Raw genomic sequence first — 17215 nt, 5'->3', positions numbered from 1 at the left:
GATATCTCACGCAGCGCTTTCTATCGTCTTTCGGCGGGATTTGCAGCGTAGCACGCAGATACGCGGCCAATTTTTTTTCTAGAACACAATGAAATATAGAGGGCTCCCCCTGTGGTAGTAGTGCGGGTGGTGGTAATAGTAGTAGCGGTACTCGTATTAGTTGCAGTAGTGGTACTTGTAGTTGTAGAATTGGTACTGACGCCGAGAACGGTGGAGGCAAATCTGCTTCCAATGTCACTGTGCCTTGCATTGATATGGTTGTCCTGCAACTTGCTGCAAGCATGTAAAATGATGTTGTGTGCAAGTATTTTCTGTACCTTAGTTAATTTTGGCCTCAATGAACATTGTGGCTTTTTACAGTAGCGTTCTCGAGGGTCATTTAATCATGAAATATTTGGTCGTGCTCCAACGATTAGCCTCGTTTGACGTCTCTTTCCCGGCTGGTCAATGATTTTCAGGACTTTGCGAGCAACAATGACCTTCCAGAGTATCGAAATTAGTCGCGTAAAATGTTGTCACTTACGAAGCTTCGTTTAAATAGATTTACCTACTTGAACTGTCGAGAATGTTTCGATCTTTTACCCTGCACTACAATTCATGAATATGCACGAACTAACACTAAACGTAAAAGCTCATTAAACTAAGTCAAGAGCTCTTAGTCAATAGTCTTTTAAACCTAAGTCTATATACCTAAGTAAATCGTCTTTTAAACAAAACGACGTTTCGGTCTCCGTGCGGATCACCTGCTGACAATGGAGTTTCAGGATCCTGAAGGATCTCCAAGCTTCGTTTTGTTTAAAAGATCTCGGCTTTTTCATTGACGCTCTTAAGTTTTAACATTCCTTAGTATACAAATGGAGCGGGCTAGTATAAAACCTCACTAAACCACACAGAATAATGAGGGAAGTTTCCATGCGGGACTTAAATAATACGAAATCTTTCAAAAAGTTTGTGGTTGTTGAGCAATTAACACGTGAGCATTCCGAGTCTGGACTGCTACACACAGCTGTCTCATGGTTGAGTACACAGTGCAATTCCTTCGGCAATGGTCGTGCCGTCTTGTGTCGTTCCCATAATGCTAGAAGCACATTTACAGCGCAAAACCAAAGACGCACCACAAAGAAAGAAACGACACACACAAGCGCTGTCTATCAACTGACTTTATTTCGGCGATTGTCAATGCATATATACCTCCAAGGCAGCCTTACCGCGCATGCGCCACGCAATCGACATAAAAACAAAACTGAAACAAGGTGGAAACAATGAATCAGTGTACTTACATACGCGATAAAATGAAATCAAACTCAGATGAGTGCAGGGACAGAGACGTATCGCTTACGCAAAAATGAGCCCTTTTTCTGATATGATAGGCTTCTAAAGCCAGCCGCGCATGCTCATTGTGGCTCCTGCCAAGGATCGACGTCCCTTCAAATCGTGCCTCACAATTGCAGCAAGCGTCAATATGAGCCACAAGATGGGCTCCTTTATCTGCGTTCTGGGTAATCTTTTGTGCGTGTTCCCTGTGCAGCTCGTTGACGCATCTTCCAGTTTGACCGACATAGGTCTTACCACACGAGAGCGGGATGGCATAAACCACGCCGACGGCACACGGGACATAGGTCACACCGTGTCGGATTTGGCCCCCTGCTTTGTTCATACCGCAGATGCGGGAGCATAGCTTGGAAAGCTTGTTCGGGGCAGACAGCGCCATAGTGACACCACGTCTGCCTGCCATCCGATGCATATACGTGACCACCACAGGCCTCACTTTTCCCTGTACGGCGTCCACCCTCTCAGTGGATTTCCTTTTCTAAATTAGGGTTTCAGCCACTGCAGTGAAGAGCGACTTGGGCAACCCTGCAGCCAAAAGTCGGCTGATCTGATTGGTGAAGCTCTCTTGCATCTTGTGAGTGCACGATTTTCTAAGAGCCGATTCCATGGCCAACATCGCAATTCCTCTTTTTACATTTTTTGAATGAGCAGACTGAAATGGTAACACGTACTGATTTGCCAGTGGTTGATAGGACCAACACACATGGCGTTCACAAAATTCGAGCCTTAATTCTAAAAACTGTGAAACGCCTTTCTGCGGGAGCTCAAATGTAAAAACAAGACCTCGTCCGTGTCGGTTAAAATCATCTAAAATATTAGTCACGGAGTCCTGGTAGGAGGAGTCTAGAGATAATAAAACCAAAAAATTGTCGACGTACCTAAAGACATTTAAAATCTTCCTCGTGTTAATACCTTTGCTTAAAGCAAGTCAGGACCCGATACATATGCCATTACGCTGCAAATATGGCTGGTCATTAGAAACGATATGCCATTACGCTGCAAATATGGCTGGTCATTAGAAACGATAAAAGTTACCTTAAGATAATACTCTAAAAGGCTCAAAAAATTGCTCACAGAAACACCGACAAAATTCTGGAAAGGCACAGCCCCATAGCAAGCATGTATCGAGGGCTATGGTGCTGTGCCTTTCCAGAATTTTGTCGGTGTTGGAAAAGCTGGAAAAGTGTCACTTAGGAAGTTCCGATACTAGCAGCTCAAATTCCTGGGCCATATTGTCAGCGGTAGTGGCGTTCGCCCCGACCCTGAAAAATCCATGGTAATTGCTTTGTTCCCGTTCGAAGATAAATAATGATGTACGCCGCTTTGTAGGCCTTTGCGCGTACTACTGCCGTTCTGTGTCAAATTTTTCTGAGATCTCCGAACTTCTGCAACAACTGATCAGGAATGAAGACAACTTCGCTTGGGGTCCAGCACAATCAGATGCTCTCTTAAAGCTTCAACAACGCCTACGAACTCAGCTGATCCTTGTTCACCTTGGAACAGAAGCACACACAGAAGTACTATCGTGAGCAATATGAGCTGGAACACCGAATTCATGCTTATTCCACGATTATTTGTAATGCACTGATATGAATTTGACGTATTGAATTACCAGAAATACCTTTCCGTTTCAGTGAGCATTTAGTGCCATGAACACGTTTGCGCTTGCCAACTGCGTTTAGCCGCTATGAACATTAAAAGGTAATTTCAGTGTTCCATCTCGTAGTGCTCACAACTGTACGTATACTGATGCTAGTACAGTGTATTTGGTCTCGGTGCCATCCTTGTCGAATTTCACGCGCTGGTTTCGAACGCGCTATTGGATATGCTTGCGGTACGTTGTGGTCTGGTGAGAGAAACTACTGAACACTTGAAAGATAATGTCTGTTGGTCGTGTAGGCTATTACGAAGACGCGGCCATACTTGTACGGACCCTCTTCAATATGGCCAGTGACAACCACTCTCTCTGCTGGCTAGGGAATCTCAAGGATCCTTCGAGCTTTTTCGCAAGATGGAGCCTTTGGTTACTGGGGTTGGACGTAACAAGTGTATGAAATTCTGGCCGGAAAACACACCGACGCTGAATGTCTTTCAAGACTGCACCAAAACTGAGTGACGGAGCAAGCAGTTTTGTTCCTATTATGACATCTTTAAAGCGCTTAAACAGCCGTGCGAAGACTCGGAGCTGCAACCACTGATTTATTCCAAGACGCCGGCCGCAACCGCCGTGACAAACTCCCCGTAACTTGTCATCTTTATGCCAATTCAGCAACGTCCTTAAGAAGCGCAACTTTTATCCCGCCTAAAATGTCGTCCCAATTGTTCTTATTTCTCTCCCCAACAACATATTATATGCATGCCACTATGATCTATTGTCCAAGCATCTTAGTTTGATGACCAGGACGTGACCAAGACTAGATGTGGTGTACATGACCTGGAAACCAAACGACACAATAACCACACGCAAATCCGCTAGTGTTTTTACTTTATAATGGAAAAATATTCAAGAAAGACAAACAAAAAAATTAAGAATGCAAACAGCTCTGCCCTGGAGACACATCATTTGAAAATGTGAGTTGTCCTTTCTTGCCTGCTGGCGCCGCTGGGATTGACATAACTTATATGTGTTCAAGTACTGCTCTACTCAGCCCAACGGTCGTATTGTTAAAACGACCACATTCGGCGACACCTTTACGTTCGCGAGATTGGACGAGACTATCGCCGGCTGCGTAAGACCGTCTACGAGTCGGAGCGGCTTGGCACCATGTCAAGTGTTCGAAGACGGCAGGTTAGAAACGCTGTGTCTCACAGACGCCCGCATGCCCGGCGCTAATCTCGTGAAATCTAGCGAAAGTGAGGGCGTCGCCGAAAGCTATCGCGTTAATGTACCGTCCCAGGGGTGCTTTTCAGTTCAATGAACTGTCCATTTCGGCCGCCGTTTATTGGTTGGAGCTCGGCGGGCAGCGAGGCCGTTTCCAGTACTTCCGCAACGTCCGTTTTACTTCACGGAGCTTTCACAACTCTCGACACAAATGAGAGGAACGAAATGCGCTTCAGTGCAACGAACGCAGCCTCCAGAGATCTGTTTTTGGCCACACGAGTCTCGGAGGCCGTGCATGAACTCTAATGCTGGGATCGCGTTAGCCCTCGAATTACGTTTAGTGTGTCCGCCCGTGGGACGCACCATTGAAGGCGAGGTCTGTGCGCATTCCCTGCATCGTTCTCGGGCATCTGGTACACGCTCTTACGCAAAGACAGACTTTCAAGTTTGTTTAAGTGTTCTGTTACTGTACATTACTGAGTGTGCTTTGTGGGTTTGATGCGTCGACGTGGTCTAGAGCACGTTGACTTCATAGTTCGCCGCTTTCTCGAGTAACTGAATGCGCTCCGCCGGAATGGGCATATCCATTACATGGGCACATCGAGAAAAGCTCCCCAGGACGGCATATCAATCATTTTCTCCTTCTGTGTGCAGAGCTGGGTCCAGGAGATGGCAGCACCTTCGTTGCTTTCAGTACTTAGCTTAAAGATGATCGTTGGCCAGCAGAATCGCCAACAGGACAGGGTCAACTTCATATGGGACGCTTTAAGAGTGCTTCGCTGAGCTCATCGGCCTCCTCCACATCCACGGAGACGACGTCATGGCAGAACATGCCGCACGTTCGGTTCACCGCCCAGGCCACAGCGCCCAACACGCCAACGTAGACCAACATAGCCATCATGTGCCACGCGAATGCGCCGGCGGCCAACATATAGTCCATATGGCTATTAACATCCCAGGGTTTGTATCCGGGCAGCGGATTGTAGAGCATGAAGCCGATCTGCCATAGCCACGTCGCATACAGCAGGCAAAAGTAGGCTCGACCCAGAGACGCCAGCACGCTTCGGGGCCGACACATCTCGGCTACGATGCAGGCCACCCCCGCAGCAATGATGTACACCAAGAGCGTGTGAACCATCACGTCGAGGTGCGGCCTTCCATGCACGTGGAAGTGAAACTGCAAGCCCGCGCAGGTGACGGCGAGTAGCAGTGCCACGTAGTCTGTGCGCTGCGGCAACGGGAACCCGGCGTTGTACATGACGTCCACTACGCCGCTTAGCAGGTAAAACGAGTACATCGATCTGTGCTGAGTGCTCGCCGCGTCTACGAAGACGTCGCTTCTGAAAGTAACGGGAGACTCGATGGCAAAGCCGGCGCAGCCGCCGACAATCTTCATGATGCCTTCTGTGCTGAATTTCCGGGACAGGCAGGGCACCGGGTACGAGCAACGGCACTCGTAGGGTTGTTTGTTCTCCCTGCTGCGGACGTAGTTGCGCCAGGCCGCAAAAGTCCACCATGTTCCGAAAAAGAAGAGGAAGGTCCCGGGCAATGCATGGCCTATGAAGGTTCCCATTGCATGTGACGGACCAGTAAACGGTACTGACGTTGTGGGCAACTCCTAGGTTCTCCTTGTTCTGCAAATGAACGGAAGACAATCCTTGAAATAGTTGAAAACATTGACGAATAGGGCATTGAAAGAGGACAGTGAAAGCCCAAGAAAACCAACTGACCCAGCTGAATTGAAGTAACTGGCCCAATCGAAAGTTTTATTGTTTGAAATAGTTGTGTTCATTAAGAAAAAGCTCATCTGAAAATATATGCTTCACTGTTTTAAGCGGTTTGTCACTGCTTCGCAATATAAACCCAGCCAAGGCAAAAGCCAAACGAGAGCAAGTGGAATTCCGATGGCAGATTCGGAGTGGCCGACGAACTCTGCGCCGGAGCACTCCGCTTCGGCGGAGAGCAACCGAAGAAAATCTGCCAATGCAACACAGGCGCTACCGCGAGAGCAAATGGCTGGTATCGCTAGCGCAGATCCGCTACCGGAAGCGTCAAGCATTCCTCCCGTAAGCGCAATGTTGACACTGCAATGCACCACTCATTATGGCTTCCGAGCAGGGCTGGGCAGAGGTACTCGGAAAAGTATTCCGGAATACAGATATCGAAATACATGAACTGGAAGCCTAAAATACTGATACTGAGATACATTTGCCTTTAACGTAACGGGATATTTCGGAGATACTTTTGCAATAAGACAAAAAAAGTATTCCGAAATACAGATACAGCAATACACATACTGGAATACTTTTTTTTTTTATTTCAATGATGCTCATACTCCGCAAAGACATCGATGAGTGCAGCATAATTAAAGGTAAGCATTCGGCAGAAATCTGACTGGTTGGGTAATAGACTAACGGCGAAAAAGAGAGAACTCCAACCAGAAATTATATATGAAATATAATCGCCGTGCGTCTCGGGCACTCTCACCCCTGAAGAAGAAGCCAAACGAAGGCTTCGAAACGCCTGGTATCTAAAATAAATTTCTGGATGGAGTTTTCTCTTTTTCGCCGTTAGTGCAGCATACTGTTGTAAATAAAGTTGCTGCGCATTGAAACTTTCAGTTCATTTATTTATTTAATCCAATACCCTCAGCGCCATCACGACATTACAGAGGGGCGTGGAGTTACAAGAGAGAGAGAGAGAGAAAGCGAGAAGAGGAAAGGCAGGGAGGTTAACCAGACGAAAGTCCGGTTTGCTACCCTGCGCTGGGGATAAGGGAATGGGGAAGAGAAAGAGGAAGAGAGAGAGAAGGAGAGCACTGCACGTGCAAAGGAGTACAATCAGTCACTGAGGCTGGAGCTTCTCTGACCTACGTGACATCAGCGCTCTGACATTCCATCGGGGAATCGCAGCATTTGAAAGGGCCATGGGCGAGCTGTGGTGATTACTGAAGCGCTGAAAACACTGGATCGACAATCTCCAGCAGTTGCAGGGCAGTTCGGGCTGTCGGAGTGTTTAGCTTGTTCAAAAGCATGAGTATGGTGTCCAGAAGAGAGCGAAGCATCGCAACAATGTCCTGGTCTTTCTCGGGCATGTCGTCGCGAACCAGCGCTGTCGTTGACTCGGTCATTGTCTGCCGCGACCATTGGAGTCGCTGTGGATTGTGCTGTGGCTTTGGCTGTTGCTGTGGTTCTGGCTGTGGCTCTGGCTGCAGCTTTGGTAATGCCGGCCATGCTTCAGAGTCCGTGTGTTCTTGTGCGGTCTTGTCCTGAGAAATCGACTCGGACCTGTCTGGTCTAGGAAGCAGAGGAGGAGGTGTCACCTGTGAACTGCGATTCACAGAGTTCCTTGAACCTCTACGGCGTCGGGAGCGTCGCTTTCTGACGACAGCAACAGCTTCCCGGCGAGACGAACGGTCTTGCACCATCTGCTTTAGGATCTCGTTTTCCTTCTGTTTCTTGGGGCACTCATTTGACGAAGCGTCATGAGACCCGAGGCAATTGCGGCACTTGAGGACCGTGGCATTGCAGGAGTCTGCAGCGTGTGGTTCGGCGCAGCGCGAGCAAATTATCGTGCTCTGACACACGGCGCTTACGTGTCCAAACCTCATACATTTGTGGCATTGCAGTGGCCTTGGAATGAACGGTCGTACAGGATGACGAAAGTGGCCTACCTTGACATGCGAGGGCAGAGATTCACCCTTGAATGTTAGTTTTAAACAGCGAGATGAGCCCATGCGCGACATATGTAGTATAGGGATGCCATCTACTGCTGGTTTCACCAGACTTGGCAAGTCTGTGCTGGAAAGAGAGACGTCCACATCGTAGATGACACCAGTAGTGGTACCACTGCCCAGTGGGATGTAGGAGCGAACTTTTATGCCATCAAGTTCCGTTATTTTACTCAATGGGCTCAGTGCAGTCTCATGTGCAACGTCGACAGCCAGAACATTTTTTCGTGAGTTGACTCTCACGTCCATTACTTGATTTGGCACCGCCGCTTCGAGAAGCACCGAGACCGACTGTCTGTTGAGTTGTCTCAGGTTGTCGGTAGCGAGTTCTGGTACGAAAATAATCGTACTGACTGCGGTCTTCCGAGTAGATTTCAGAGTTGACTTGCCTGAAGAAAAGGGGGATCCGGTGTTTCTTCGCTTCGCCTTGCGGCTTCGTACGAGCTGAAAGTCGTCATCGGACCAGTCTTCACTGCTGAGCGAGTGGACACTGGTTTCATCGCTGTCCGCAGCACTATGGAGCCCAGTGCGCTTCCTGGAGACCGCCGCCGCTGACGCCGCCATTCCCGGCAGGGGTGCGGGGACGTGTATACTCGCACCGGCGCCAGAAACGAGGCGGAGATCCAGCGGTGCAGGCAGAAATATTAAGATACTAGCGGATCGGTAGTCACAAGCGTTCTGCAATAATGACAGAATTACACGTATCAATTGCAATCAAGAGCGTACGCTATTTCACAGCAAGGTAACAAGCGCTGGACACCGAAATCGACATACTTTGTGACAACAAAATGAGCTATTCTAGAAATATAAATCACTCGAATCACTAATGAACACCAATGAAATGAGAAAAGTTATCCATTTATTTTGCCCGTAAGATCTGCTTCGCTGAGTAGGTTGCTCTGTGAGCTTCTCTATTAGGCTGTCTTCTAGACAGCGTCGGTTCGGCCTCAGCACAAGACTCGCGAAAGAAAAAAAGTCTCGATCTCTACCACTGCACACGAGCACAAATTATTGTTGTAGTCACTAAATACCGCCTCCATAGCCGGATAGCCCTGCAGCGTGGCCATATCTCTTCTCGGGTCATCTAGGTACCGAAGCACTTCCGCCCTCACGTGGGTTGTTCTGACCGTTCAGAAGCCGAAGTCGATCCCCATCTTCGGAATCCTCAGCCGTCTTGGCTTCCTAAAATCACGTTCTTTGGCGTTGAGAGAATTTAAGCCCTCCCAAGTTGCTCCTGCCAGCTCTCTATACGGCCTTGGAGACAGCCACAGCTACACTTCCAGCACGCACGACTATATGGCCTAGACCCAACACTCAGCCTTCGAATTCCCCCAGGACTTCGTCGAGGTGACGCTACCCTTCTGTGCAGGTTATGGTTGGGTGTCGCATTTACCTGTGCGTACGCGTTCCGCATAGGAATGGCCGACACCGCAGCTTGTGACCACTGCGGAAGTGATGAAACAATTAAGCATATTCTGTGCGACTGTCCACAGTACTGTTCGCAGAGACAGTCACTTTGCAACGCGCTTGACAAATTGGACAACCGAACTCTTTCAGAAGAAAGAATCCTGCGCCACCGACAGGACTTTACGTCTCAGAAGAAGGCTGTGCAGGCGCTAATGCGCTTTCTGCGTTCAACCGGGCTATCAGAACGGCTGTGATAGGACATCCTGCATGTATGTGCATGTGTGCATGTTTTGTTTTGTTTTTATTTTATCTCCCTTTCTCTCTGTCCTCTTTCCGACCCCTATATCCCCACCCCTGTGCAGGGTAGCAAACCGGTCGCTCGCACCAGGTTAACCTCCCTGCCTCTTCCTTTTCATCTGTTTCTCTCTCTCTCTACTCAGAGCGCCCGATCAGAGACTACAGCAAGCACACGTCGCCTGGGCCGAAAGGGTCACTCATCAATAAAGCTCACACCACCACCGACGCTACCAGCACTCATTTCAGCAAGCGCAACAGGCGAAGTCGGCTCCGGTGATGGGGGAGGCTGGTACTACAAACAACCGTTTCACGCTTGTAGTAAATTAGGAACGCACCCTGACACGCTGGAGGGGTGGCTGGAAGCGCGACAAAGATAGCCACTTACGAGTCACTTCCGCCGCGACTACGGGAACTGCTTTTGGAAGTGCCGCCGCTTTGAGAACTGAACGCACGCAAAGCATTGCAAAGCCTCTGTTCCAAGGCGGTATCCGCGCGGGGGGTCACGAAGCAATGGTTTGCCACCCGAAAAAGATTAGACTTGCTGCAGTGGCCTTGAGAAGCAGCGACTTTCGTCGGCAGAGGCCGACAACACTGCCTCCGCGATTCTGCCGTCAGCGGCCTCGCGCGCTTTACCGCATGGGCCATCCTGGGCTTGAGGGGAAACCATCGCCGCCCTTTCTGTCGGCTACCGGCGGCGCGCCTTTGCTTGTCTTGGAACAAAAACAAAAAGAAACCGTCATTCATTGAAGCCTTAACTGATTTCCGAAAATAAATGTAACAAGATACCCATGTCCTGTATAGTATCGCGATACAAACGATACATCGTAAATGTATTTCATTACTGAGATAGAAATACAATTTTGAAATGTATCTCCATACAGAAATACAGATACTCAAAAGTGTTTCTGAAATACTATCGCGATACTGTTCAGCCCTGCTTCCGAGCCGCGACTCGCCATCACAGGCGCGCGCGGAGGGAACGGGCGCGCTCGGGCAGCGCGTTGCGTCTGTCACGTGGTACGCCACGCTCAGAGCACGGTGTTAGAAGTATTATAGGTGGACCGACGGCGCCTCCGGAAGCGGCGAACTTCTGTCCGCGGTTTGTGGCGTCTTGTTCACAGGGCCCTAGATGGCGCTACACTACTGGTGGCTCAAGAGCGGTATCAGGCGTGGTCGCTTCGGAGCCGCGACCGCCCCTCGAAATGAATAAAAAACTGTGTTCGCGCTATAACGAGCGCAAAAATAAATAAATAAATAATAGCTTCGAATAAATCGAAATTTGGACGATACAGCCGCTACCTGTTGAATATGTTGAATTTGCCACCGCGAAGGTTGGCGGTGGCAAATTCAACATATGCTTTCCTCATTCGGACAATTAAAGATATGACAGTGACGTCACGCTGAAATATGACAAAAATTAGTTCTATTTGTAGAAGTATAGTTTAGATAGCTAGAAAAAATACCGCATTAGCCGTAGTATTACAACAGAAAATGCACACTGTCTTTGCTGTCGCGAATATTCGAAGTAATTTGCGGTCGTTGATCGCGGATAAAAAAATGTGTCACGAATACGACTGTTTAGCTGGTCGTGCATAAAATACTGAATTTTAGCGAATGCCAGCAGCTAAGTTTGAGGCACCGACGAAGGATATGAAAAAGCATCCTGGTTTGGCACTGCGAGAAGGGGAGACATTATGAATGGTCGATATATGTTTCCGATTCTTCTCTGTTGCCAACTGAGGAATATATTTCACTGTTTATGTCTCGCATAGTCACCCGAAGACAGCGTTACTACTTTGTCTTTCAAGGAACACGTCGATCGCGGTGTGCGGAGTCTTTACGAGCGTAGCCAGTCAACCGCGATGGTACACCGGTTACGGTACTCGGCTGCTGACCGAAGTTCCCTAGTTCGATCCCAGCCGCGGCGGTCGCATTTTGACGGAGGCGGCGTGCTAGAGACTCGTGTACTCTACGATGTCAGTGCATGTTAAATAACACCACATTGCCGAAATTTGTGGAGCTCTGCTACGGCGTCCCTCATAATCATAACGTGGTTTCAGCACGTAAAACCCCATATATTCTCATTGTTAACAAGCGTAGCTTTCGCACGGAGAGAGAAAGACTGCAAACGCACGTAGGTGTTAAAAAAAAACGGGCCAACTCACGGCGTGGATGAACTCAAGACGATGAACTCAAAACGAAATCAATACTTCGTCGGCACGGCCTCATTAGCCAGAGCCGCATTTCGTGATGTGCTCACAAGAACGTGCCCTTTGTACACTGCTTCCCACGCCTTCGTTATGTACCTCGGCTCGAAGTGCTTCTCGCACACGTAATCAGTCGACTGCAGCACGCGGTCCTTGCGCGGAATCGCATGGCGCCAAACATTGAGGCGTTCCGCATCTCAGGGTGCAGAAAAATCAACTTTTCAGTGCAGGTCTTGCACACAGAGTTGCACCGCGGCACAAAACACTTTTTGCCCATTTCACGGCTTTCTCACTCGAATAGCATGACCTGCTATCGCACAAAAAGAATTAAACGAGGAAGCAATGTGGCGATAACTGCTTCGTCACCGTGGCTTTGTCGGAGGAAAGGCCGGCGCGCGCCGCTGTGAGCCTCTTGACTGCTCCTGCCATCTCGCGGCGTGACGGCGCGGAGGAACCGAAGTTCGACGCAGCGAGCGCACGGCGCCGGTGCTGCGTCGTTCCACCTGTACTTCTAACACCGTGGCTCAGAGCACGCGTAGGGCGCTTGCGACTTCCGGTCGAATCGAACGCTTTTCGCGGAGTCGAGAGATCTGCTCCGTGGAGTGGATCTGGCGGCGGAGCTGCTCCAGATCTGCCAATGAAACATACAGGGAGCGCTCTCAATCTGCCAATGGAACAGACTTTCTCCGCATGGAGCGGGACAACTGCTACCGAAAGTGCTCCGAATTTGCCATTACAATTCACCATAACATGGCCGACGATATGAAGGAGTGCTGAAACGGCGCGACAATATTTCGTAACATATTAACCGTATTTGTAGTTACGTAGTGTAGAAAAGCTTCAGGCAATAGTGGTATTTTTAGAACGTCCCTGGCATCGAGACAAAAACAGTCGGTTCCCGATAACTTTCATGAGTTCGCACTATTTAAAACATTGTCTTCTCCTTTCTTGCTGTAAGGTTGCTATCAAGTTTCTTCTCCGGAAAATTGCTTAGTTGCATAGAACCATAGAGTTTGCAAGCCTACTTTAGCTGCTCCAGCTCCAGTGTCGTCTCTCCGTGTAACAGCGAAATAAATGGCCTTACGAACGAAAGGCCTTTGGTGTACATGGCATTAGATTTGCACGCGAAAGGGAATGAAGGATATGTTTGGTTGCTTTAAATCAGTAATGACCAGCAAAATTATTTTATATTATTTTCGTAGTTGTTTGCGCACTACGTAGCTAAAGGCAAGCAGCGTATTAACATGACAGCGTTAATCCTCCGACACGCTCTGTACACTATTGTGTACACCACTTGTTTTTGTTAGTTCTATCGAATAGTGGCTAAGAAAGAACCAGATACATTGAGCTTTTGAATAATTGAACGTCCTACATCATTATATTCCTCTTCATTTGACTTCATTTTACAGTGTACTGTCGCATACGATTACCTTGCTGAAGGCACCACCACGCGGAACGAGGCGTTCGACGTGCCGCTTCCCGCGAGCCTCGTCTAAACTATAATTTTTCTTTGCTCAAGATTGAGATAACCGAAAACGAATTCGCACTATATTTCTAGCCTGAGATTTGATACGCCCCGCCACGGTGGTCTAGTGGTTATGGCGCTCGACTGGTGACCCGAAGGTCGCTGGTTCGAGTCCCGGTCGCGGCGGCTTCATTTTCGATAGAAGCGATAATGTTTGAGGCCCGTGTACTTAGATTCAGGTGCACGTTAAAGAACACCAGGTGGTCGAAATTTCCCGAGCCCTCCACTACGGCGTCTCTCATAATCATATCGTGGTTTTGGGACGTTAAACCCCACATATTATTATTGAGATTTGATACTATTTGTGCAAAAACAAGGCATGAATGGCTTCAGAGTAAATAGATATCTAATTACAATTTAATTGCGAATAATTATTATAACACACATAAATTGGCGTAAATTGACATTATTTTTGTTGCAATATAATATCGAGTGCCTTGAAATAACCTTGTATCGATTTCACGCATTTACATGCAGTTCTTCATAGGTGGCGTCTGAAAGGTTTAAAAAGTACGTGTGAACGAAACTCCCGTGCCAGCGTCGGCGATTATGAGTCAAAAAATCACGATATATGCACAGAATCGACACGAAAGGTTAAAACCAAAATGAAATACCGGCCTTATGAGTGGCAGTAAGGTGTTCTACCACAGAGCCAAGCTAGAGCTTGAAATCGACTGAGAAAAAAAAGACAGAATACATTCACCATGCAGGGTGAAAAGTTTCATAACCACATATAATAATATAGCGTGGCAGAAGCATAGACTCACACCAGGCGTCGCACCGTGTGAACTGCGACACGCATTGCGGTGGGTGGCTTAAAGGCCCACTCTTTACAAAGCGCTCAGCCATAGATAATCGTCATCATCATCATCGTCAGCCACGGCATCTACAAAGTGTGCAGCTGCGTATGTGCGCGTATCGCCTTACGGACTCGTTGTGGGCACTTCGCTACTACGCAAAATGATCAATAGTGGCGTAGTGGGCACTTCGAAATTGTTCCTGGAGATAGGCACCCTTGGAGAGATTACAACGGCCAATGTGACGCGCAAAGGCGTTTTTTAACTCGCGACATGGTTGAGGTGTCAACCGATATAAACGAAGCATGGCAAGCGCATGTGAAGGCGATGCGAACGGGACCCGACTGCGCTATCACGTTCTACTATGAAATGCTTAACTGTCCTTCAAGATTTCCCGAATTGACATAGCATTCGTAAATAGAGAAGTTCACATAAAAATTTCAAAAGCAACGAGGCAATGTATGCCTGCGTGATGTGGTTTTGAAATTGTGCGGTTGTTTGCAGCGTGTGCCTGGGACAAAGTTACATTGATGTTTAGTAGGGATTAACTCAACTAATGGCGACAAAATTCATGAATGAGAATCTGGCATTTTCGTCCATGTTCTTTTTTTCTTGAGTGCTTGTGCGGTCGCGTTTGCTTGAACGAGTATCCAGTTGGCATTTCATTTGGTCACATTTGAGCAGCATGCGCACTGAACGCTCAATGCGGCCAAAACTCACAACGGTGCACGAGTGAGTGACCTGCGACGTTTCGGCCCTGATTGCAAGATCGCGTGTTTTATTTCTTACGGACCAACTTCACTCATATCATGAAACGGCACCTACATCACAACGACGGCATCTTCAATAGAACGGTCAGCTCGGTTGCAGAGTATGTAGTTACCAGACTTTTACCGTCACGCTTATATCGATGCATCTGTCCTAGTCTGCAGTCATATCAGCATGGTAACGCTTGAAAGAAGTTGGTTAGCATATGCCGGGTTTAAAGCTCAACTTGGCAAAAAGCGTTTAGTGAATGTGGTTACGGGTAGGCCATGTTAGAGTCACTGTATATGCTACCTTTAGGTAGCAGAGTTGCGCATAGGTCCGGCTAGCAACCACAGCCATGCGGTAAAGTCGCACTTCGTTTTTGCAAGCGACGTGCCTACCATGACGCCGATTAACCTGTCTGGCGTGTCGAAGACCGGCGATAAACATTGGCTGTCGATGGTTAGTGTTAATTCAGTTCGCTGCAGCGGCGGCGTCGAGAAATAAAAAAATTGGCCCAAGCGGCAACTTCTCCGCAATGCATGGTTGCTGGCGGCGTTGGAAGACAGATGCGCAACTCTGCTACCTAAAGGTAGCATATACAGTAACTCTAGGCCATGTAAGACCGTGGTTGATCATATTGTGTAAAGTTGTTTCAGCAGGAGAGCTGTTTATTGTCAAGGTTTTTCTCTCGGCAACGTTCGCAGTCCCTAGCTGTTATGCGCCACAGAAATAGGACAAGCGCCATTACTCACCACTGGGCCACTAAAAATGAAGTCCGCGGGCAAAAGCGTATGTGTCAAGGGGATAGAACGAACGAACAAAAGAAAGAAAGAAAGAAAGAAAGAAAGAAAGAAAGAAAGAAAGAAGGGCTTCATGGAAGATATTTGGTTTGAAGAGCAGGAGGAGAACTTGTATGGTGGCCACGTTTGTACCGATGGAGACCATGCCTACCAGTGTGATGCCACCAGCTACGCTGTTTAACGAGCCTTCGCGATGTTAAATCAGCTGCTTGAATTTTTTAGGGGCGAAGCACCTTAGGGTCTTGTCTTGTTTGCGGTGTTGTCCATGCTCACGGCACAAAACCGTGTAAAATCCCGTAAAAAAGGTTTAACACTAGACTAATATCAATCATAACTGTGACAGAACAATATAAAACACCCAGAAGCACAAACCCTTTGTACTAGTCGGCGATTTCAACGTACACACTATGGACCTTAGGACCGAGCTTTGTCATCGACTCTTTATGTCACTTTATGTCACTCAATTGACATTATATGGGGCAACGCTCGGGTAACACACGTGAGACACAAAAAAAGGGTTGAACAGTACAATAATATCAATCGTATTTGTGACATAACAGTATAAAACTCTTACAAGCACTAACACTTTATACTAGTCGGCGACTACAACGTAGACATTATGGACCTTAGGACCTAGCTTCGCCCACTCGTCATGATTCACTTCATGGAGGTGCGTTCCATACCACACATTCTCTTTCTGCCACAAAATGAAAAGGTCAAAACACCATAAAAATACCGACATTCGGCACCCATCAATGAAGAATATGACAGACAATGCATGTTGGAGTGAAAATACACGAGAGGACGCTGCGGTGCAAATGCGTGTGTTAGCGCGTTCCAGACGACAGATTCTCATTCTGCCATGGATGAAAGCGAACGTAAGGCACGGCATGTGGCGGCTCAACGGGAACGCCGACGACAAGCTACTACTCTGGAGGCTACGGCGCGGAAAGCGCCGGCAAAACGGCAAAAACTAAAAACGGGAGATTCGCGGTTACCGAACGATCCCCAGTGCTTCGCCCACTCATCATCATTCACTTCGTGGATATGCGTGTCTTTTTTATGGCAACATAATCGTTTCTTTCCCTATTTTGCTTTTTATCAACCGGTTGGGGACCTAAATTGTCTACGTTGAAACGTAACTAAACGATCAGGACGTTTAGCGCACGTCTACTGTTGTAGGCAATGCTTATGGTGGACCAACAAAATTTCGAAGATTTCTATCAGATTGGAAAGCAGCAGTTCAGCAAGGTTGACCAAACGGCGCTTCCTATAATCACTGGGGCATTTCGCGCCAAATTACGACATGATTGTGAGGCACGCCGTACGAGGCGGCATAGGGAATTTCGACCCCCTGGGGTTCTTCAAAAGGCTTGGCGCCGGCACCAAGGATTGTACATCAGGGTCAATGGCCATTCGCTCTCAAACTGATACCTTACACTTTCCTCTCCGGCGCATTTATTGACATTTGTTTTTCGTTTTGTTATTTTCTTCATAAACATTTATACACCAGTTTCATTTCTAATGCAGCCGTGCCCTTATGACGAGC

General features: G+C 47.9%; 2 protein-coding genes across 2 annotated transcripts in view; both read right to left on the bottom strand.

Annotated features, from left to right (window-relative positions):
• The window catches only part of LOC119401745 (transmembrane protein 45B), a 36512-nt gene that overhangs the window by 17880 nt on the left and 1417 nt on the right, over positions 1–17215 (bottom strand). The window lies entirely within an intron of this gene.
• Positions 4905–5726, bottom strand: LOC119403151 (transmembrane protein 45B). Its single transcript, XM_037670098.1, has one exon. It carries the CDS (start codon positions 5724–5726, stop codon positions 4905–4907), a length of 822 nt encoding a protein of 273 aa, XP_037526026.1.

The sequence above is a fragment of the Rhipicephalus sanguineus genome, chromosome 8 (genome assembly GCF_013339695.2).
Source record: "Rhipicephalus sanguineus isolate Rsan-2018 chromosome 8, BIME_Rsan_1.4, whole genome shotgun sequence".
Lineage (NCBI taxonomy): Eukaryota > Metazoa > Arthropoda > Arachnida > Ixodida > Ixodidae > Rhipicephalus > Rhipicephalus sanguineus.
Note: the sequence above shows the minus strand (reverse complement) of the source record. Positions and strands in the feature narration are given on the sequence as shown.